The 24,886-nt window shown below is 45.3% G+C and overlaps 1 protein-coding gene across 1 annotated transcript in view; it reads right to left on the bottom strand.

Moving 5' to 3' along the window:
- Positions 1–24,886, bottom strand: part of EVA1A (eva-1 homolog A, regulator of programmed cell death) — a 323,709-nt gene that overhangs the window by 184,270 nt on the left and 114,553 nt on the right. The window contains exons 3-4 of the mRNA XM_025208589.1: positions 17,657–17,780; positions 3,400–3,552 (exon numbers count right to left, since the gene is read on the bottom strand). Coding sequence (XP_025064374.1) covers positions 3,400–3,552; positions 17,657–17,780 — 277 coding nt within the window. The remainder of the gene's footprint in view (positions 1–3,399; positions 3,553–17,656; positions 17,781–24,886) is intronic.

Raw genomic sequence — 24,886 nt, 5'->3', positions numbered from 1 at the left:
ACACTGCTCCGCTCCCCGGCATGGCCTCTGGGGGCATGTCCCGCAGTGTCCCAGAGCTGGTGGAGCCTCACTCGGGGTAGGCAGCAGCTCCAAGACAGGGATGGAGGCTGGGGCGGGCAGCTTGCGTGGGCTCCACTGACTCCGGGGAAGTGCTCCACTCCCTGGCCCTGATGCAGGGGAGCGGAGCACTTCCCCGGAGCTGACGGAGCCTGCGCCAGTCTCCAGCTCCAGGCCCTAGCCCCCAGCTCCCAGCTCCAGCCCCCGGCCCCCAGCTCCAGCTCCAGCTCGAGCCCCTGGCCCCCAGTTCCTGGCTCCAGCCTCTGGCCCCAGACCCTGGCCTCCGGCTCCCAGCCCTCATCCCCCTTCGGTAAGTGTCCCACACTGGACCGAGGCAGCGCGCTCACGGACCGAGGCGGTGCGCTCATGGACTGCTGCTCCTTAGAAGGAACATTGACAAGGGGCATGAATGTTTGCCTGTTTGCTTCGGCTTTGTGCTGCCATAAACCTTTATATGGTGTCACAAAGGTGGCATCTGTCTGCAGCCTTGCAGATACCAGCCATGCACTGTCACACTTCTGAGTAGCTGCTCCTCATGGCTCTATAGGAGCGACATTTAACTTCTAAGGGTGCTGAACTGACAACTCTAGTGGCCAAAGATCTCCAGTTACAGCCCCACAAATGTCCTTTAGCCCACAGTGGCCACCTCTAGACGTGAGATACAATAACACCATATGCCTTCCCACCACTTAGCTCTCTATCAGGAGAGTTGTGACACTAAATGCCAGCTGCAGGATTTTCTGAGGAAGACATTTGTCCGTGAGCAACTAGACCAAAATGATCAAACACATTTCATGTTGGCTAGAGTACAAGCAGCTTTAACTTGCTTTTAACTGTGCAGAGTTTAACCTAGGAACGTAGGGAACTGATGGCTGCATGGGAAAAAAGCAGCTACTTAAAGGTACTGTCAATCAACCCTAATACGACGCAACATAACAGCTTTTTTTGAAGATTTCTGCCTCTTTCCATTTTAACCTTCTTTATAAAACTTTAAATACGAGTTCTAGTTAAACTTAGCCCTGAGCAATCCAGGACATCTGTTGCTAATGCATTTCTCTGCAGTTGTGTACAGGGCAAGGGATGTGGCAAGGGGGAGAGCACATTGAACGAGACACTCAGCAGATAGCCTCAAATATTTAGTCTGCTACATTTAACAAAAGTCTGCACTGAAGCAGCTTGATGAATTGGCAAGGGAAGCCTGACTGAGCCGGAGAAGTTTAGATGGGTTTTTGTCTCAGCTGAGGCATGGTTAGATAACTAGATACGCATACCACATGTGTAGGCACATGCAAATCTGCATGTGGGACTGGCTCCCCACTGGGATTCAAAATGAGTCTGGGAGCCACAACTTAACTGACTTCAAACATTGTTGCAGCTAACTAGTTTTTCATGCAATTTCAGCTGGCTGATGAGAGAGGACCAAACTGCGAGCTTGCCCTGGAATAGCATCCAAATACCATACAAAGGCTGGTTATAGAACAGGCACCAGACATTTCAAACAAATCCCAGTCCCAAGGAAAACCGAGTTCCTGAGCAACTCACACCCTCATTCAAGCCAAGCAACCTGCATGAGGGACTCCCGTGGTTCTAGGTTTAGACTAGACATCAGGAGGCACTACTTCACAGTCAGGGTGGCTAGGATCTGGAACCAACTTCCAAGGGAAGTGGTGCTGGCTCCTACCCTGGGGGGGCTTTAAAAGGAGGCTCAACGTTTACCTGGCTGGGGTCATTTGAGCCCAGTTTTCTCTCCTGCCCACAGAAGCCAGTCAGACTAGAAGATCTACAAGGTCCCTTCTGACCCTACATCTATGAATCTATGAATCTAGGACAGAGAGAAGGACAAACACAGTATGTTTACTTCCATTATGGAGGAGATGGGTCCTGCCAGGGTGCGGCAGTGCCGATGGAGTGAGAAGACCTGACTCGGTGCTGGCCACAGGCAAATCTAGAGGGGGTACAGTGGCACAGTTGCATCCCTTTCACAACCGGAGCAGCAGCTGGATGTTTGTAAGTCCCCAAAGCAAGGAAGAATTGCCGCCTTCTTGACACCTGCTTCCTTCCCCTCCATGCTCAGTGGCACTTCCCCTCTTCTCCCACAGCCCTCTCCCCCACACACTGCTTACATAGACAGATTGTTAGTAAAATGTATGCATTTATGTTCTTAGATAGATCGTTAGGGGCTGGAAGGGACCTTGCAGATCACCGGGTCCAGCTGTCCATAGCTGACCCAGGGACCGGGGGAGCTCCAGAGCCACTCCTACCCCGCTCTAACAAAGCCGCACAGGAACAGCAGTCGCAGCAGGTAGGTTCCCCCTCTGTTCCCAGCCCTCCCAGGTGTTCCCCAACAGGCTAGGAGCACATACAGGAATGGGGAACCTGTCCACTACCATCACTGTCCTGGCTGAGCCCAGGTCCCCACAGAGTGGCTTCAAGTAGCAGGGCAGGAGTGGCTGGGACAGCAGCAATGTCAGGTGGGTCTCCCTTCCTGAGCCCAGAGATGTAAGTTGAGAGAAGGGGAGGTGGTGCTGAGCATGGAGGGGAAGGTAGAGGGTGTCAAGGGAGGTGGGGGGAGATTCTTACCTGATCTGGGGCCTTACAAAAAGTCCCCAGCTTTTGCTTCCATGGCATGGTCCATCTGCTCTGGTGGGGAAAGGAGGGGAGAGGCTGGGAGTGAGAAGGTTCAGCCGCCCCTAAAGCACCAGCCACTGCTCTTGCACTCCACTTTTTAAAATCCTGGATCCACCTATGGGAGCTTTGAGCCAATACGGAACAAGTCACTTCCATGCTCCGCACCTTGGTTTCCACATCAGTAAATATGAGGATAAAGAGCACTGACTTCCTTTGTAAGCGCATGAGATTTTCTGATGGGAAGTGCTGTAAAAGGGGCAGGAGGCATTCTTACTGCTCATAATTTGCTCTTCTTAAAGCATCCTTCACTCTGGCAGTATAACTCTCTCCAAAAGAGCTTCTCAGCATCGCCCATTCCACTCCCATCCTGCACAAGTAGGAACCCACCAGCTTGATAGACAATTGTACTATCAGTCCCTAACCATGGGTGGCAAGTGTTTGTTTAATGGTAAGGAATCTGGATGCCTTTGAACAGAAATCCATTGCCCTCGCAAGCCACAGGAAACCAAGCAGGAGGAAAGCTGAATAGATAAGAGTGACATGGGCCATGTGAAGAAGAGACAAACGGGGCTGGGGATGAGCTAAGGTCAAGAAGACCCCACCGCTCCACCGGCTGATTCTTTCAGCAAGGTCCACAATACAACAACGTCAAAGACACTCTCAAGGACCAGCACAGGGCACTGCACACTCTGCATGGCCCGCTGGCCTTCTCACCTATCATCGGCATCCCTCGGTTCTGGTAGGGACATTCCAGGCTGCCTCCTTGCGTCCTTCCAAAGATAGCAGAGTAAATAGCTATCACCATGCTTTTTTTACAGCTCAGCCTCAGCTTATCATCTTCACAGGCTACTTTGCTCTTGTACTCATCTGAAAAGACAAAAAGTCTCATTATTCAACTGGTTTTGAGCTGGGCACTCCTAACAAGCAAGCAAGCAAGAAAGAAAATAAGCCAATGCTGCAGGGATCCCTGACCCTACAGCACATGTTTGAAGATACCGGGGGGTCTGCTGGCTGATACCCAGAAATAGTATGGGCTTAGCTGTCAGCAGAAGAGAGCATTTTTTACTGCAATGATCTTTTACCTTATATAGCACTCTCCATCGGGAATGATCAACACTTCAAACTCAGAAATACATCTGTAAGGCCACGCTGGGATGTCCCTCTGTGCCATTCTCAAGACATTGTGGGGCATTCCAGGGCCATCCTAGCCAGCACCTAGTGCTGACACACTGTGAACATAGTCTAAGGGCATTTATAGACATGGTCCAGGAGTCAGAGGCACTTTAATTTGCACAGCTCCAAAAGCCATGCTAATTAAAAGCAACTAGAGTGTCACATGTATCAGTGTCCCCGTGCTGAAAAATGGCTGCAGAGCGCTTTGAACTGAAGCACTTCGAATGAGCTTTAGCTTAAAGTGCCCCACTGCCATGTTTCAGCACAGGGATGCTGATACACATGACACTGGAGTTTGCTAGAGTGCAGTAATTATCACATTCCAGCAGACTTGATTAATCAAGTCTGCTCCAACACATGCTGGAATTACAGCATGTTGGAGCAGCCTCCCTACATGTATACAGGGGCCCTAAGTGACTAGTCTAGGACCACAATGGAAATTGGAGGCAAGGGGCAGTAAAAATCCCAAATCTCCTGTCTTTCAGTCCTAGTCCTTAGCCACAGGTCCATCTTTCACCCATCAGGTGTCCATCCTGAACATTGCTATAGCTGAAAGGTGAACTAGAACCATTCTGATCAATAGGCAACAATAGCTTCTTAAGCAAGCTGAAAAGGAGTCTTCCTGTTGTGGCAGGCATTCTGCAGATACACCAGAAAAAGTCCCTGTCATGAAAACCATATAATCCAACTAGGAAAGGGCTGCATGGCAGGACACAAGTGCAAAGAGAAGTGACTTCCCAAAGGTCATACACAACAAATCCATGGCAGAACCAGAAATATAACATAGTTCTCTCCTGGGTCCCTCTACAGTGACCAGACACTGAATTATGATGTCTTTTGAAGTAAAAAATTACACAAATATATAAAAAAAAATTGGGGAGATCTATGAAGTCCAGATGTACCAAATTACTTGGTACCAGAGAATGCAAAAGAATCATTATTGAGACGTTTAATGCTGAAGGGTTTTATTCATGGCAGCTAAGACATAATGGAAAGTTAAAAAAAAAAAAAGAACAAGAAAAGCAATGGTAACTAAATAGACAAGAATTAATTCTTCTTTATTAGAGCCAGTCAGGAATTTTCCAACCAAATGGAAAACACCAACTTGAAACTGAAACTCTTCCCGGTAGCATGCCAAAGCATGTTTCAAAGCATGTTGGGTTGGGGAACTGTGTCTGAGGTCCAAGGCAGAATTGCTATTGAAAACCAGAGACATCCCAACCTTAGAATAACCAATAGCCTTGTGGTGGGAGCATGAAGGTGGGTACCTGATCTGAAGCACTTAGAGCAGGGACCTGAACTGGGACTGCCCACATCCTAGATGAGAACCCTACCCCATGAGGTGCTGGCTATTCTGGGATGCATGGTGGGTTTTTTTCATAAAAGCTTTGAAATGTCTTGAATTTGTCCCACTGTTTTAAAAAAATGTTTGAAATCTAAAGTTTGCATGGGGACAGGAAAACCATGACTTGCCATAATATCCTATTCCCAAGAGAAGACAGTAGAAGTAAAACAAGACTCAGACATGTGTGACCCATACACACACATACTCATACATTGCCACATATACCAGCAGGGGCAGATCCAAGGGGGCCATGGGAGGGTAGTCTCCATCATTAATCATTGCCCTTTCCCCTTGCTGCCAAATTTGATGACAGTGAGTGGGGTGGGAAATGATGCTGGAATTCATCCTCTGGACTTCACAGCCATGAAAAAACAGTACCTCTGGTAAGAGCTGGCACCAACAAGCTGGTGAGCCCCAAGCATTCACTGAACATGCACTGAACCACCAAAGAGGATGTGACCCCTTGTCTCCCTTTCTGGATCTACCCATGCAAAACACTAGGAATTTTTGCAGTGACCATAAACACAGAGCCAGCTGAATATCTAAAATAATTACAGGAAGCAACCTGGCCTAGAACACCCTAGGATCTTACCATAACAGTCATAGAGCAGAAGATTGTCAATCTATGTATGAAGAGATATTTAGACCATGCGCGTCATCATGATGGCTGAGCAACAAACATAAAACTAATCATATTTTTCTCTCTCATCACTTATATCTACTAAGCAGTTCATTGGGGACTGGCCTTGTTATTGAGCTTTGCATTTTATTCTGAAAGCATTTAGAGTATGTCCATGCAATACAAGGTGCTGCCATGCAGAGATGCCCTACACTGGCTCTGGATATGGAAACAGCATAGACATATTAGTTCAGGGCTGCTTGCAGGCTAGCTAGCTCTGCTAAGTAGAAGGACTTATTACTCCAGGCTCAGAACCACATTAATGGGATACACTGCTTCTGGCTCTGCAGCTAAATCTGCAAGCTAGCTCTGGCCATCTCTGCATACCTGTGTATTGAAGAGCATATCTATTTAACCTCCACTAGACTCACTGGACAGTAATAAGGCAATTACCACCAAAGCTATGCTTCCTACACTAGTGATTCTCACCCTTGGAGTTGACTCATGGGTAGCCATGATCATGGAGGTGGTGGGGCTGTGTGATAGAGCATTTTGAATATTTAAAAAAAAGATAGCAAATTTGACTACACACAGAGTGCAGGGGTGATGTGCTCTTGGTTGGCTGTATTACTGAGTACATGGGCCAGAGCATTCTGAAATAGATGCGGCTTTATCAGGGTCAATGGTGTCTTTCCTAGGAACTAGGAATTGAATCAATCAAGTCTGGAGGTCACCAATATATGGATCACTGTGGCCAAGTCCAACCCAGTACAGGAAAGAGTCCTCTGGCTGCCAGAGATGAAACAACCACTAGGCATCTAATCATGGTGCAGCATCCAAACAAGGTGTCATCCCCATCCTGCAGATCTTTTGGGGAACAGGTGACCACAACTGGCTCTACCATAGTTATGGGCACCCTTAAGAAATATGGGTAAGCAGACAAATGGGATGTGCTATGACAGAGAAGGCAAGCCCCTCCAAGTATTTTACTCTTCACAGCATTCCCCCGTTCCATCTTGGCATGGAAATTATTCAGCAAGTTCTTTTTCATCCCAGGTACTAGGCTAAGAACTGTAACTGAGTTAAAGGCAAGGTAGAGCTGGCCCTTCTCCACGCATTTCCCACGTTTCACAGGTTCTCCCACAATGGCTTCATCCAGATACTGAAGAGGACTGGCATGGGACAGGTGAGGTCACAGAAGTGGCTGGAACTGGGAATGAATGTGCTTTGCTTCTCTCATACACCTGCGCATGGCCCGGTCACAAACTGCACTAAACTTACTCTGTCACAGTATGGACACAGTTCAGTACAAATGCAAACATTTGTATTGGAGGGTTTCATGTTTCCCCCTGAAAAATTAAACATGCCTAAGTGGCAGAGAAAAGGTGGCAGTGATATTCAGCAAATGGCTTATTCTGCTTTAATTCCCAGCGCAGTCATTTGTAGGGCAACAGAGATTTGAGATGATTAAGATATCTACTAAGGATAATATCCCCCTTCATTGCTTGCTGTGGTTTCAGAGACACCAGCTCAAGTATAACTAGATGGGGAGACCAAGGAGGGGAACAGCTGCAGGCTTTTCCAGACACATTTCAAAGATCTTTATACGACGTGATTATAATGTAGATTGAACAATCGAGGAAAAGCAATAACAAATGCTTCTAATGGAAAAATTAGCCCTTGCAAATTGCAAAGTGAACTATTGGAAAGGGAACTATAAAGCTACAATAATTAGAAAATGGTGTACAAGGACATTGAATATTTGGACTGTAATACATTTACCCAGAAGGGACTGATGATGAAACATGGACATTGATGCATACAGTCCTTGATGATTTTATGATCTGTTGTCATTGGGAAGATCAAAACTGAATTTTAATGGACTCAGTCTCAGGATAATATCAGTGCTGAAAGATCCTGTACACTTAACAGGATGTGATGGATGACTCTAAATTCCAAAAGTTTATACTGGAGTACATAAACTGCAAGTATTTTAAAAGCTAACCAATTAAGAAACTTAATATAACACAACACAGAGATATGGGAGTGGTGGGTGGGATCCTGTGGATGTATAATGACTGAACCTCTTTCACAGTTCAAAGAGCCAAAAAGACATGGAAACAGAAATTCTTCTTACCGGCATTTAAAACATCCAAACTACAGATCCTGGGAAGTTAACAATGAAAGAGATTTAGTAGATGACCTTGGTAATGTTGCCTACCTTCTTATCACTGCAGAATGATTTCCTACACTAGAAACTCAGAAGCATTGTCTTGCCTATGACTTGTTAATAAAGACAACATCCTAAATGCCACTTCAGTTTTTAAATACTTTCATTCTCAGGCAAGAATTTCTCTTCCACCTAAAATTTCATTAGTTCCTTTCAATCCAATAATTCTTAAGTTATACCAACTAATAACTCCCAAAACAGTAACTTCTCCCTGCTTTGAGGTATGCACCTCCTATTACTTTGTTATTTCGCCACTATTTTCCCTGCCAGCCCTATAGTGTACAGGGTACATTAATTTAGTTCTGTCCATCTCTTTCTGTATTGATAACTGTTAGGATACAGCGAGCCAGTTTATTGTTGCCCAATATTGTCAGAAACCAGGTGGAGAAAACAGGATGGGGGGAATACTCTCCCAACAGAAAATGCTTATTTTCCACCAAAAAATTTCAAGCCAGGAAAACAAACATCTATGAGCCAGGCTCTCTTGCTAGCATATATCTCCTATAATATATTATTTCCCATCTCCCCATGAGAGAAGCACCTCCCCACGGCACATCATGGAAGACAGAATCCAGATAGAGAGCCCACCTTATGGGAAGAATATGCACACATGGCATCAAGCTACACCATCATGTGCAACCAGAGGACCTGTCTGGATCAAATTACTTTGGGTACTGAGCAAAAACTATTTCTTCTTTTGGTTTTTCAATGAAATATGAATTTTTCCCCAGGAAATAAAATGTTTTTGTAAAAAAAAATTTAAAAAAAAAAAAAAATATATATATATATATAATTTTTCCCTCAGCCTGAATTCTAAACTTTTAAAAGAAAACCCGAAACCTTATATTTGAAATAACCAGTCGCTATCAGTTGAGTTATAGCAATTTCACCTTTGAGGCTGACAAAGTTTATTTAGTAGCTTGCATAATGTCTCACATTCCAGACACTGCTTTGGACTGCTGAAGCATTGATTCTCATTAGGGACCAGATTACACAAAAACTGATAGCTAATACGAAGTAAGAGCTATTAGATGCTGATTCCTTGCCAGTTAAAACAGAAAAGAGCACCTAGGAGATCAAGTAGACCAGAGAACTGGTATTGGAATATAAAGCCTTTTGATTACACATTAAGCTAAAGGTGAAAGATGTCACCATCCAATGACCCTGATAAGAAATAGCTCATGTGATAAGAGTTTGGTGGTCTCAGACTAGTTCTCAACAGAAGAATATCCACATTACAAAAGGCACCACAATTCAGCAAGCTTATTACCAGGCTCAGCAGAGAAACCATTGTCACAATAAACCATGGTATGTTGTATTCCTTGCCACCTGGATGGGGTCCCTTGAGTTCAGAGCTCAGCTTTGATGGTGAGGCTGTGTGGGAGGAGATGAACAATGCAGCTGTCTGTCAGTATGTTTGGAGGGGTCGGCGACGGTCCTTCGAAGTTGCGAATGACATCCATCAGGCTTGATGAGTCCTCAGGTGACTGAGGAGCCTGATTCTGGATACACATATTCGTCAGCAATGGGGCATGTTGTTGCGTGGGGGAGTGGGATTTGCAGCCCCAGGTTGGTCTCCTTCTCCTTCCTCTGCCGCCGCCGTTCCACCTCGGTATCGAGTCATTGGGCCTCAAAGTGGTGCATGCCTTGGTGGACCAGGTGGTGCCATACTGAACAGTCAGCAGCTTGCTCCTCCCAGCCACTGGTGTAGATGCCTCCATGCTTGAGGGCAACCTTGAGTGTGTCTTTGTACCATTTCCTTTGGCTGCCCTTTGAGCGTTGGCCAACGGAGAGCTGGGAAAAGAGAATCTGGCAAGGGAAGCAGTTCTCAGACATCCAGACACAGAGGAAATGAACAGTGCAGCTGTTTGGAGGGGTATATAAAGGACTTCATTCGCCAAGAGTATCAGTCCAGTACATACTGGGACTGAGTTCCTTCGGGCTCCTTCATGGAATATAAGGCACCATCCAGACTTCTCAGCTTGGCAGTCTCCAGTCAGAGCTCTTGATTGGAGCCTTTGAACCTAGCCCTATCCCTTTTTTTAACATAATTTGTATCTGATAATCTGTTAATCTATGGAATCTGTTCCCCTCCCTTTGACGCCAGACTTTTGTTCTGGGTGGGTTTAAGCCCACTCTCCCAGAATTCAAATAAAATAGCACTTATAGAGGCAAAGTTCCTCTAGACAATGTCCACAGACTCCTGGGACTCCTTTGTGGAGCAGTAGTTTGTGTGGCACTCTCATCTTGGCAGCCCCCCACACAATATTTTATATGTGGTTTTAAACTTTTGACTCAATGCCCCACACACACTTGTTTTAGCATGTTTTCATCCCAATTACCTCTTATTTTCCAGGTCTTTCGTCCCATCCCTCACCTGATTGGTGAGTTCTGCTGATGTCCAGGTTTCTCTGTCTATTGTCACCTTGTGACTCTCTTGATTTGTGCCTGTTTGTTAATTTACTGTCCTTCCCCCACCCTGCCCACCCTGGATCTGGTTAAATCCTAAGTGATTCAGCTCCTCCCTTATGGGCACTGACAGATGTGCATCTCCCCCACTGTAACTCATGGCACTTCACAGAAAGTGCCATGAGTTACAACAACTCCTCTGACCCAAAACATTTCCAAATCAAGCTTCATTTTGGAAGACATCCTAAAGACAGAAATGGGAGTTGGGCTGGGCTGCATCAGCCCAACTCTGCTCCCAGGCTCAAACTGACAGAAGTTAATGAAGGTACTCTGCTTTGGAGCACCTTCATCTGAACCCTCATGTAATGGGGATTAATTTGTCACTCATCGGCACTTTTATATCACTCTGTAGCCATGCACTTCTGTCAGGGCATGGCTGTAGAGTGCTTTCAGGAGGCCGATTGTGCGACAAAACTTCACTTCTGTCAGAGCCCTATCTGTGGCTCTGTGACCTACAATGGTCCTTGGTTTTCATTCTCCGTCCCCACTTCAGATATGGATTCCACGACCTCTCCCTCATTTGAGGGGATTGGCTTTTTGTTGTGGTGGTAGGCTCCATCCAGTGGGCCACAATCTGGATAAGCCACAACATTTCACCAACACAGAAAAATTACAAGGAAAACTCAACATTATTATTTTACTGTATTTCCCCCCCTTTTAAATTACAGGCAGAGGTTTTTGAAAAAACAAAGTTTGTTAACATTGTTGTCTAGCTCCCCACGTAGTTATTTATCCAGAAAATCAACTGAAAGTCTTAAAATTCCCTCTCGTAAGACAATGCAGATACTTCTCAAGCAGAATTTCTCCCAGTTTTGAAAGGCAAGCTGAAAACTCAGCCACCGACAAGTTGTGGAGGTTTGAATCTGTTTCAACAACCAGGAAGGCTGTTCGTTATAAATGACCTTGTCAGATTCCTTTAAAATTAGACTCACGATGCACCCATCCAATTTGCAGCCTTTAAAAGGAGCCTTTCCACCCTGTCACTTTGATTAGACTGAAGCAGTTGTCTTTTTATATTCTGCTTTGAAAAGGCTGGCAGTGTTGCAAATTAGCTGCTACATTTCATTTCCAAAGCAGGGCTTGGCTACATTGGGGGGGACTTTATGGACAGATAAACAAAGCTATAGGGTGATATAAAGAAGAAAAAGAAAATGGGTACTGAAATGTATATACTATATGATGAGATGAAGTATAAACATAACACTGGGAGACAAGGACAGCTGAATACCAATCACAGCCCTTCCCCTGACATGGTGGAACTAATTTTTCCCTCCACATAGATGCTGATTTAAAACTGGAGTAATTCAATTTCAAATAAACAGCTATAAAATGGGTTTGGAGGGGAATATACACATTTGTGTCAATTAAACTATGTCTTAGTTTTCCTAGTTGAAATATATGTGACATAGTGATAAATCACACTTCCAACACAGCAACATTACAAAAATGAATTATTGGGTTAAAATGGATCTAATCGTATTTGGTTTAGCTCTGTAGTCACTGGGATTGGCCCTACTGCATAAATCAGGGAAAAACTGAGCCCAATGATCCTAAAAGTAAAAGCCCCATGTGTATTGTTACAGTATTTTTCCTCCACATTTAGTGTATTCAAAAGTTCATTTTAAATAGGCCTCCCTGAAAAAACCCCACACTCATCGTTCCCCTTAACGCTCCTGTCTCAGGACAAAGACAGAGTTGGAACAAATAAAGAGTTACCAATCCTCCCAATTTCATCCCGGGCTTTTGGATCTAGGGGAGAATATCAAATTTCATTTAAAAAAATAATAAAAGAATATGTGTCTAGTCCAAAAGACACCAGATGCTGATGGGGTTCAATACCCTCCAAAACCATAAGACAAATTAAAATATTTTTGTATTATCACCATATTTAAGCCAGCTTCAGGATTTTATAGGAATAAATCTTTTGGGTTACCAACACTGCAAATGTTACCTGTTCAGTGTTAAAATGGTATCCCCATACTTTCTCTGCTTTTCTTCCAAAAGACATCTATTCAGAAAGAAACAGATGCCTATTATATGCCCTGAAGAATCTGTTACCTGCCTTGAAACTGCTAGATAATACACTTCTTTGCCCTGTTTATTGCACTACGAGCTCTTCATGTATCCTCTGAATGACGAGCACACGTTTGCAAACCCTCATTCCTGTAGTAGCAAAAGTTTGCAGGACCAAGACTGGCGAGGTTCTCTGGGTAGACGTGATCTCTTTTATTAGACCAACAGAGTAGTTGGAAAAAAGTTCTTAGCAAGCTTTCGGGCCTCTTTAGCTGCTCTCCAAGATGCATTTGCATTCCATCTTGAAATATTCGCTATATCTTGGCTTTCCTGGGCCAGCGCTTTCAAGCAGGTTTTTTTGTTAGCTTGCCTCATTTTAACTTTGCATTCTGAAATGCCCTGGCACTAGTTTCCCAACATGTTTGTCCTGGTTAATCACCATGAAAAATGTCCTATTCTTCTGGCGTCAAAGGGGTTCCTATGTCACTGACTAATTGTAAAAACAAACCTTTTCCCCTTGCAGCACTCAGAGCCATTTGTCACAATTGAAACGTCAACCACAATGCAGCCTCCATCTTCAGTGCATAAAGTTATGACAATTGTATACAATGCCTAGTGATTTGCCAGACTGTCTTTTGGTCTATTCTACCTGAGGGAAAAGGTTACAAACTCCCAAATCCTTCTGGAAATGCTATTTACCCACCTGGCTTTGTGAAGAATGGCTTGGAGAGACTGACTTGTCTTTCTTTGTTATTCATCAAGGATTCGAAAAAAAAACCCTCCACGGCTTAAAAAGGGTTCTTTACTAGCACCCCTCCCAAGGAAGCCCAGAGGACACGTCTGGCGGGACCAACAGAAGTCAGTTCTATGGTTTGCAAAGCTCAAAGCAGAATGGAGCAGGGAAACCTCAAGAGTATAAATAATTTGCCTTAAAAGCAGTTCGTATCTGAGTGCTGGGTACATCTGGTGCCTGATCCAATCGCAACAGAGGACAAAGGAAGTCATTGCCATTTCCATTTAGGTCTTGACTCTCCTTCTGAGCCAATATTAGCCAGAAATAACTATCCATAGCAAGGGGATTCCACTGGATTTTTGACTCTCTTTCACATCAGATGCAGTTTTCCTTGACTCTCTCCAGGAAATACTGGATATAGTGACTGATGATAATCTCTTCATTCAGTGAGGATGAAATCATGCAGTTCTGAGTCCTGGCCCTGACAGCCAAGCGATGCGTGTGTTTTGGGGAGAGGGCTGCTTGACAGCATCTGAAAATCTCTGTCCATCAAGGTTTTAAAAGAGAATTGACAGCCAGTAGTAATGCTCCATTGATAAGGCTTCGTTTGATCCTGAGCTCATGGATCTGCCCTCTGATACTTATAACGGCCTTTTATTTACACCTTTTCATCACTGCGACACTCCCTGCCTGAGGTTTATTGCCATTATAAATTTCCGCTCCCTGTATTTGAAATAATACAGATAAGCAAGAATGAGGTGATGGATGCAGGGGGTAAAAGGCCTATTTTACTGCCTCAATAGGCAGGCCAGAAAGATGTGCCATTTTAACAGCCCGCACTCCACTGTGCTGCTTAGAAGGCATGAGCCACCAAAGAGCAACGCGGTGAACAATACAATGAACTTCTCCTGCCACCAATAAAACTGTCTTATGAGGAAGACTAATGTTTTTCTGAAAGGGCCAACAACTACTGAATTACCAATCTATTCCAGCACTAAAATCAATCACTGGTGCTAAAGGAGCTAAGAATACATTTGGTCTCCTCTTCGCCTTCGCCTGGGATTTCTACAGAAATAATGGTTTCTTTGGGGGCTAAAGCCCTCCCCCTCTCCATATGCATGAAGTGTGCAGGAAAGCACATCAGAGGAGTGAAAAAGAAGTTGGTACAAAGCTCTCATTAGCTTCAGTGGTATAGGATTAGGCCAGCAGGGAAGTGGAAAGGTGGACAATATGTTGGATGAATGACAAGAAGAGGTCCCTCCCAAAATCTCTTGTTTTTGGTAAATGATCAGGCTGCTCTGAAAGGGCTGTATGGATGACTGCTTGGCAGGAGACGGTTGGGGGCCTCACCGAAGGCTCTGTGCCTTTCTGCAGCAGAAATCACCTCGTGATAAAGATATTTTGTACTCCTTGCAAATATTACAGCGAGAGCTAACACATATCACCGGGATCACTTATTAATACTTTGCAATGTAGGCAAAGCTACATAGGCTAGGGACAGACATTGCCTAAACCAGTTTGACCCAAATCAGTTAAATCTGATACTACATTCAACCAGGTTTATCTCAAACCAGTTTCAGCCATTTTCAAACTGGCTTTTGTGCACTGAACATCTGTTCTGTTACAGCTGTAAACCAGTTTCTGATCACTTAAACCGGTTTAGGTGTAATGTCTGTCCCTAGCCATAAAGATCACAGCACCCACACGACAGAGCAGCCGTTGCTGGAGTGGAGCACGGCAGCTGTTCAACAGGGCATGGCAACACAGCACAGAGGTTGAATGTGAAGACTTTTTTTCTAATTAAAACTGTACAGGGATAAGGTAAATTAGCTTAGGTTGATTTGGGCCATGGCATCCCTACTTTTTGGAAACATGCTGTGGGGTCAGGACTTTTAAAGGGGACCAATGTTAGAAGAGGATGCATCTCCAGTGCAGTTTCCAGAATAAAGGATGTCTGTTAAGATTGAATAAAAGGAAGCAAATTCTGGATGCTTTTCTCTACCAAACTCGATCTATCATACTTCTGGCTCTTCACCCCTCACCAGTTAAGTCCAGTCTCCCTTGCCCAATGCACTGCTCCAATCCTTGAAGTACCTTTTCCAATCATGTAAGTCTTGTTATTACAGATGGATGTGAGCAACAATGTGGGCCTGATCCCAGACCCAGACTTTCCAAACTTCAGAGGTTCTCTAGTCCATGCTTGGTTTGGTTCATCACAGCCACAGGGGTCAGCTACAGAGTTTTATCTGCTCTTCCTTCCATTTCAGGGATACTCAGTGTTAGTACCTGGCTACAGACCAGTCCCAGATCTCAATTAGATGAGCTCCGCATGGTGTTTAGCCATAGGTAGAAATGCTGAATTTAAAAAAAAAACAACACATTTCCTGTCCCAAAGATCTTTCCATCTTGAGGTACAACAGAGTGGGAGGAGGAAGAAGTGACATGCCATTGGAGTCCTACTCCGGGCTAACCACACAGGAGAGAGCGGTTTGCTCTGACTATAGGTACTAGACAAGAGCATCGCCCTCTAATAAGTCCTACTCATGGCACACAGAATATTTCTTAGTTTACAGAAATAAAAAAAAATCCTACACAGCTTTATGTCTTGAAGATAAGTTGGAAAAAACAAACCCTAAATTTATTTAATCATGTTGGTGAATCAGGATTTCAGTTAGAGGGCATGTGTGAGAGGCCAATTAAATATTTTGTCAGTTCCCTCTAATTATATGTTCCTGCAGCTTACTTAGTAATTACACTCAATGGATCTAAATGAAATCAGCGTATTACCTGCTCACTGACGAGCAATAATTGTATTTTGCATATGCGGTTTTTTTTTCTTAATGTTTCTGAAATATGCCCTGCAGACTGAAATTTGCCATGCGTTCAGAGCCTGAGCTAAACCCAGTTCAAGGACAGTCATGGGCGGGAAATTAATCCAAGCAATCTAGCTCTGCTCCCTCTCCTCCTCAGGAAAATTTCCCTCTGTCCCTATGTCTTACTCAAAACACAAAAACCCAACCCACACAAACTCCTTCCTGCCAAACTCGTAAATAGGGGAACTTTCCAAGCCAGTAAATCTTCACTTAGAGGTGAGCTGCTAGAGTGTCTTCAGTAAATCAGCACAATCTGCTCCAAGCAGGTTCCTCAGCTGAACCAGAATACAAAACCTAGGACTGCTTTGTGGCATAGGCGCCAGGGGCGGGCAATTATTTTGGGCAGACGGCCGCTTACTGAGTTTCGGCAAGCCATCGAGGGCCACATGACAGACAGCCCAGGGCAGATTAATATTAATTTTCTAAATTTTTTAGGTACCCCATGGGCCGGACAGAATGGCTTGGCAGGCCACATGCGGCCCCCAGGCCACATTTTGCCCATCCCTGGAACCGGTGCAAATCCCCACAACTAAGACAGCATGGCAGAGACTTGCCAGAACAACGTCCTAATCTCGCACTTTGTACAGACATTTTGCACACAGAGATGGACATTGAAATCACTTGCTCAGACTCCACATGTGGGTTTCATTAACTGCTTTTCATTTACCTCCTCATGGATTGTGACAGCACTCTCTGCTCAGTTAGCACCAGAGCCTGGATACTGCAGCAAGACTCTTCTATTGTGCCACTCCTGCTATTCAGAACAGGATCTCTGTGTCTCTCTCACTTCATCTTAAAATCTCCTTTAATATTAAAATATTTTTTTCCCTTTGCTCCCACTTTTTTCTAGTTTCTCTCCCTCTCCGCTGTAACTAAATAACTGTATCACTAAGCTTGCTCAGAGGGCTTGGAATTTGGATCGTGTGAAAGGGCCTGCACAAAATTGAAGTCAAACTTGGGTATCTAAACGTAGGCCTCCCCAGAAGCAGCCCATATGTCAGAGATGTTGGATAGATGCAGCTCCCCTTAGGCTACTGGCCACATGGATTGTTGTGCGGCTGTCAGTGCGTGTTGCCAACAGCTGCAGAAGTGCAGGCTCATTTCTAATGGGTAAGTATATAAGTACACAGTTCCCCACACCCCCCAACCCCTAACCCCAGTCAGTGCAGAGTGGAAGTCACTGCAATACAAAGCTGTAGGAGCCCACCCAAGGATGACAATGTTACAGGGCAGCATGAGCTAAACGTTGGCAAGAGCATTTGCTGGCACCTGCACAAACAATCCTCCAGCGGACTCCCAGCGAGAAGGAAAGAGCCGGCCAGCCAGCAGAAAAGCAACGCACTAGAGAGCACAAGGGAGGGGGACCGTCCGCGCTCAAATGGTTTATAATTACATCAAAAATAAAGGTGGAAGACAGCAAAATCCCTGCAAAAGAGAACCCTCACTGCAAAAGATTAAGTAGGGAATGAATGTTGATTGCACAGAAGCAAACAGATTCATTGGAGAAGATACTTACTTGGCCTGCACTTGTACCACACGATGAGGTACTTGCCGGTTCTGGGGCACGGGTCTATACCAAACAGTCGGCTATTGACAAGAAACTGGCAGCTCCGTCTGTCCTGGCACTCATCCAGGATTTTCTACACAGGCAGGTGCATATGCACACACACACACACACACACACACACACATACATACAGAGAGAAACAAAAAATAGAAAAACAGGAGCACTTTAGTATGGATAAAAGAGCGTATCAAATGGAGACAAGCTTTAAAACAGCAGTGGGACCTTGGCTTTGCTGAGGCAGTCTAGGGAACTTGCATGGAGGGGGCCCAAATGCTTAGTATAATGGAGGATAAGGACTCTTCCCAGCATTGTTGGGTACATACACAATAGCCCTTCCCATAAACTAGCCCCATTAAAGAACCAGAATGCAAGCAGTGTATCACCTGATGGGCTAGGGACAAACATTCATAGCATCTGATGGGCTAGGGACAAACATTCAAAAAGTCTGAGGCTGAACTGATTCAATCTAGTCTAACCTGGCTAGGCTGAACCAGTTTGTAACTGCACAGACATCCCCTCTGGATTACGGAAATAAAGGCACATTCCTGCAGTGGCTCAGGCTAGAAGCTGTGGGGTGCTAGAGCAGCCTTCCCTTCCCTTCCAGAGTGCTGACTTGAGGGGGGCATGGCCAGGCCTCAGCAGGATGCTCTGATTAGGGAGGGGTTCCCCCACTCCTGCCCAGCCCAGCAGGGAATTCATAACAATGTTTATCACCCCTAACTCAGTGTTTATCACCCCATCACAAAACAAAGCCTCTCTCCATTAGTTCAAGCTCTTCCTAAGCAGCTTTTCCAAGGAAGGAACTGGTCTCCCACAGCACGGGCCATAGCCAACATGTGGTCTGCTAGGGGAAGCCAGGAAGATTCCTGCAGACTCTGCCAGAGCTGCAACCAGGGAGCTGAGGGGAGGGAAAGGGCCAGCCCTGCTGTGGAGCAGAGACCCCCAGCCAGCCCAGAGAGCATGATGGGATGCTGGGGGAGTCTGATTTAACTTAAACCAGCAATGGGCCTGGGACAGACATTGCATAAACCAGTTTGACCCAAATCAGTTAAGCCTGATACTACATTCAACCAGGTTTATCTCAAACCAGTTTCAGCCATTTTAAAACTGGTTTATGTGCACTGAACATCTGTTCTGTTACAGGTTTAAACCAGTTTCTGACCACTTTAAACTGATTTATGTGTAATGCCTGTCCCTAGCCATGAAGTTAGGTTGCCACCTTTGAAAACTTACTGCCCTCTAAACCAGTCAGCTCCTGAGGTACCTGACTTCAGACTAACACAGCTAACTATCTCCCTCCATTTACAAGAAATTTTGTACCCAATTAACTTTAGACATTTAAAAACAAGGCTTCAGTTAAAACAGCACAAGTTTGCATATGAACAAGACCTTAGGGTAGGCTGCTTTAGGAGAGTGGACTGGAGTTTACACAGTGAATACCAGACCATTAAAGCATATATGGCCAAATTATGATCACAACACCATTATGGTTGTTGCTGTTGATTTATTCATGAGATCTGGATTCCCCCCCCCGACTTTTGCTTTTAAAGGAGGTCTTTTCTTGATTAAATAAGGAATTGTGGTCATTCTAATAATGAGCAGATATAGCAGGAACAGAGAGACACAGCTAACTTAGTTTAGCTTGTTTCTCCCTCTCCCAGCTGATTTCCTTTTAGCTGAACTCATCCAGGGCTTGCAAGTCTGATGAATTCTCTCCCCTCGAGTACTTTTGGTATTGCCTCCTTATGCAGTCCTCTTCCCCCAGCACCCGCCTCACACGTCCCCATCCACAACCTACTTATATAACTCCATTTTCAAATCCACAGGGGCAAGACATTCTGTCTCCTGTTAGAAAATAGCTTCATTAAGAAAGATTAATGATTTTTAGCCCTATGATCCTTTACAGCTGAAGGGGGAAGCAGTATTAAGTGGGGCAGTAATTAAGTTTTAAATTTGGCTGGATGACTTGGGTGGTATTTACCTACCCCTGCAGAGCCCCTAAAGCTTTAAAATTACCATAATGTTTGCCTGACACACATGAACCTGTCAGAGCATTTTGACTGAGACCACAGAGTGAGGTAATTCATTGGCCTTGTTAAGTCCCTGCTTTACGGAGTGCTGAATTCCCTTCTCAACCCGATTAATTTTTGCTTGCAAGGAGACTTCAGAAAATTCAGCATCTCAAAAGCTCTCCCAGGCTCCCTCACAGACACTCTCTCTTTATTCTTCTCCCTGCCCCTTTCTTTCATGCTGACCTTTTCTCTCTCCCCACCGATAATCCTGCTACTGTACCATACATGCAGACCTTTTCTTTGCTTTCAGACATACTTTCCCCGTGCCACAGGGACCCTCCATCTATTCGCAAATCTTGATTGCATGTTCCATAAGTCTTCCCTAGCCTACACCTCTTATTATTAGGGAAGATGGGCAGAGATATTGGCAGGAGCAGCAGAAGCAGCTGTTCTTGTTTAGGTGACTTAACCATTTCCATTTCAAACCCCCTCATTTTCGGTCATTCAGCACTTTCTGCAGCCTGCACCTTTGGGCTGGCATTTGCAAGAGTTTGTCTCCGTGGGAAGTGGCGTTTTATTTTTGAGCTTAAACAAAGATAATTCAGCCATTTTGTGAGCAAAGCAAATGAAGAACACATGCTGTGCTTTGCTGGTTATGAAACTAAACACAATCCTTATGACCCTTACAGTGTTAGCTGATGGAAAGGCACGGAAATAGCCTTTAGCAGAAAGAGGTTCTTGGAAGTTTCTACGGACAGTTAGTTATAATTTGACTGAGGTATGAACATTACGTACTCCATGCAGATCCAGCCCTCTGGATCCAGCCTCTTTTCATATAGCTCAGAAAGCGCATTGGTAAGAAGGATGGGACACTAGTCAGCCAATGCGTGATAATAGTTTCCTACAGAGTGCAGTGATGTGTGAAAGAATAAGGGGAAGTCTCCACACCCAAACACCAGTTCATTTTGTAAGGTGCATAGAGAATGATGTAAGTGTGCCCCCTCCCCGAACCCTGGCTCGTTTAAAAGGATCGGCCACAATTGGACCATTAATTACTAATCTACATCAAGAATACGGAAGTGGAGAAAAGACCCTCAAAAAGTTTTCTTGCCTCCAAGAAAGAAGATTTCTTCCCTCAGGAAGGCAGAGCCCAGTTCTTGGTGAACATCCACATTCATTCCCATCTGAGTGGGATTGTCAAAAGTCTTTAATTGGTCTAACTGCTCCAAATGAACCACACTTTCACTGGAAGTTATCACTGAGCTCCTGAATAAAGCATATAAAACATCTGCCTGTCCTACTGAGCACTATGCCTTCTCCCTCCAGACTCATCTCTACATGCCATGCACATCATATAAAAACTGTCAAAAATGGTTTGGTTTTTCCAATCTAAGTGATCATCTGACAAAACTAACAGCTTGTGTGACTTCATTAGCATGCAGCCAGTTTGCTCATTTGGTAATACACCTCCTGAGCTCAAGTTGTATCCACAAGGCCATAAACCACAGCCGAAGATGTTTAGCAAGGAAAGCTTCCTGTTGATTCTCTCATTTTACATCCTCCTTCATTTTCTCCCAGTTACTGTAAAGCTGAAGAGATGGAAAAGTATGACAAAAATACAAGAAAAGTCCTTGACCAGTCTGGACCTGTGTTAAGACCTGACATATAGTATTAGCCATAACTGACATACAATCAACTGATTACATCCTCATCATCTGGTGGACCCTCTACTAGTACAAAATAAAGTCACATTGTATTATAAAAACCATGCTAGCAGGGGAAGAAGGGAACGAATTCCTGTCTGGCTCAAAACAGGAGGGAAGACGCATTAATTGTCTTGTGCAATTTTATAACTGAGTTCCAGTGTTAAATCAAGCCAGAGGGCTGACAGCCAGAGCCCAGGAGGGAAGTCATGGCAGTTGAAATCCATTCCATTCTCTGCACCCTAATCAAGTTGAGAAGCCCTGAGATTTAGGAAAGATAAAGTAAGCAAAAAAAAGGTAAATTTAACAAAAACAAACACTAGTTGAACCTCTGTGATTTATGCCCCTGATTAATCTCCCTTCAGTGACCTGGGTCTTAAAAGCAAGAGAGGCCTCAAGATCAAAATCAGGTCTTTCCTGTGGAAATGCAGTAGGAACTCAGTTGATAAGCTTTGTGGTACTTGCTAGTGGGGTTTTGATATTATGAGGAAGACATGTTTCACAAGGAAAACCAGACTGGAGCACTGCAAAAGAGATGTTTTAAAACCTTGTCCCCAATACGCACACACACTTTCCCCCTCTTCCAGGTACTCATTAAGAATTACATGCTCTACATATCATTCATTTAAAGTACTCCAGTGTTAGCACATGAGGAAAGGCTCTGTCTATTTGGATCAAGGGGGAAATCCTGGATCCAGAGGCAGTGATCGACTGCAAAACTTCCACTGACTTTAACAAATGCCAACATTTCACCCAGGGCTGCTCTGCAAACAGCATCAGTCATGAAAAGGACACAAAGATGACCTAGGACACTGCAGAAGACAAGTCTAGGAACAAAATTCATTTGTCTGGGACAGAAGTGACACACAAACTGGTTTAAGTTAACTGATCAGAAACTGGTTTAAGCCTGTAACAGAATAGAAGCTCAGTGCACATAAACCAGTTTCAAAATGACTGAAACTGGTTAAAGATAAACCTGGTTGAATGCAGTATCAGACTTGACTGATATGGAACTAACCGGTTTATGAAACTTCTGTCCCAGACCCCTACCTGGTTAAGTAAAATCACAGTCCCCCAACATCCCAGCATACTCTCCAGACCTCATCTGGGCTGTGCTGTCTGCTCCAAAGAGAGGGGTTGGCCCTACCCCTCCGCTCCCAAGCTGGAGCAGTGAGAGCTGGCTGACGGGGGGGGCAGCCCGGCTGGGGATGCAGCCCAGTCTGGTGCGGGGAGACTGCCCCCCCCGACAAACCCCGGCTGAAGTCTGGGGCCAGAGACGGGGGTTAAATACCTTTTCCCCCACTCAAACTTACTGCTGGCTACACAGGCGAATTAATGCACAGGCCAGCTGGGCAGGAGCCCAAGGACCTCTACCAGTTCAGGGCCCCAGGATCCTCATCCCCAAAGAAGTGAAAGCTGCAGTTTTAAACTCAGTGCCTGTTTTTGTCTCCCAGCAGGGAGACAAAAATGGTGCCAAATTTAAAACCACGGCTTTGCATTTGCTTCCCTGAGAACTGGAAGTGGGGACCCTCCACCAATGGGGCTAGAGGGGTGGCAGGGCTGGGCCCAGGCTAGGAGAGCAGCACCACGCCTGGGGGAGGTGGGCGGGCCGGGTGGCACTGTGCCCGGGGCGGGCTGAGACAGGCTGGGAGAGCCGCACCCCACCTGGTGGGGGGGGAAGGCAGCAGTCGGGGCCGAGCCAGGCCAGGAGCATCGCGCCCTGCCTGCTGACCTTTGAGGGCAGCAATGCTGGGAGGGTCTTGGGGTCTATACCCCCCCAAAAGTCATCTTAGCACCCCCACAGCCACCCCTCCCAGTGCCACTGCCCACCCACAGAGACACAGCGCAGCGCTCCCAACCCGGTCCAATCCAGCCCGGCCCTCTGCATCTGCATGGCCACATGGGACAGCCAGGCAGCAGCTCCCTGCAGGTAAGTGTAATAGGGGCCGGGGTGGGTGGGGCTGCCTCCGTATGACTGAGAGTGGGGGAAGTCCTGTGAAGGGAAAGTGTATGTGTGTGTGTATGTCTCTTCATGACAGGGACAATGTGTTTGTGTCTGTCTCCATGTGCGGGAAGAGTACAGCATGTGCACCTGTGTCTATGTGCGCCTGTGTCTGTGCATGTGTGTGTGTACATTCGGCCATAGTGGGAGCAGGGAGAAGAGGTGGGCATGAATTGCCCCAGCCCGGCAGGGTCCACCCAGCCTCCTCTGCCAGCACTAGGAGGGGAAGGGGCCCCTCTCCCCACCCTGCAGCCCAACTCCCACGTGGGGAGGGAGGTCTCCAATTTTGTGTTTGCCCATGGCCCCAGTACACCTTAATCAGCCTCTGGCAGGCTGTGACTGTGGACTACAAATCCCAGAGGCATGTAGAAGCAGGAAGAGGAAGTGATGAGCAACCCTGCAGGGTCCTGCTGCTGTAAGTCTGGACTGCAAATCCCAGAGATCTCAGGGGCAGCAGGAAGATGAAGTGGACAAATAGCCAGAGAGCCCTGCTCTAGCACCTCCCATCTTCTGATCTGAGCCATTGCAGGCGTGTGGCTACATTTTCTGAATCAAAAGTAAACGTCTGTTCACTTCTGTTTCAATTTAATCTGTGCAGTTTAGACCTGCAAAGACTGAATTGATTCAGCCTCAGGCTTTTTGACTGCCTGTACCTAGTCATAACCTTACTGGACACGAGAAGCCATGAACTGAACACAGACAATGGTTTTATGGCTAATTACAGTCTACCTGCAATCTCTGCTAATCTCTGCACTCCACGGGTAATAATGACCCTTTTCCTTCTTGAAAGGTCTTACTCTTCCACTAATTAAGTTATCCTTTGTACTGCACTTCTCTTGTTTTTAAGTTCCTACATTACAGCCTCTCTTCCATCCCTGTTAGCACACTGCTTTCATTTACATACGCAGTTAAACATAGACCATTTTTCTATATGTTTTTCAGCTCAAGCTGCCACTGCTTCTTTCTCAGCCCTGAAGAAGGACATCTTGTGCCCTACAGCTTGTCTAACACCTCTTCCAATTATACAGTTGGTCCTATAAAAGCTATCACAAAAAAATCCGTTGTCTGCCATGTATTTCCTTGACCACCATGACTACAAAACAGCACTCCAACCCAAAGACACACATTTTCCTTCCCACGCATGAAACAGCACAGAAGGCCCACACTAATTGAGCATTCAAGTTGCACTTTGCAGAGATGCAGCAATCAAAGGAATTAGATGCACGACTGAATTTGAGAGGTGCGCACTCAACATGAAGACTCGGATATAAGTTTTACCATATGATATGGTATATGAGTTTTACCATTGGTATGATGGTAAGTGGTATGATAACACCATTGGTATAATGGTAAACTTGGATATAAGTTTTATCATTGGTAGGGTAACAATACCCTTTAAAAAATGTAAGTAAGCCACCTCATGCCAAATGCAGGCTTGGAGAACCCAGGGGAAATCCTGCTG

The sequence above is a fragment of the Alligator sinensis genome, unplaced genomic scaffold (genome assembly GCF_000455745.1).
Source record: "Alligator sinensis unplaced genomic scaffold, ASM45574v1 scaffold300_1, whole genome shotgun sequence".
Classification (NCBI taxonomy): Eukaryota; Metazoa; Chordata; order Crocodylia; family Alligatoridae; genus Alligator; species Alligator sinensis.
Note: the sequence above shows the minus strand (reverse complement) of the source record. Positions and strands in the feature narration are given on the sequence as shown.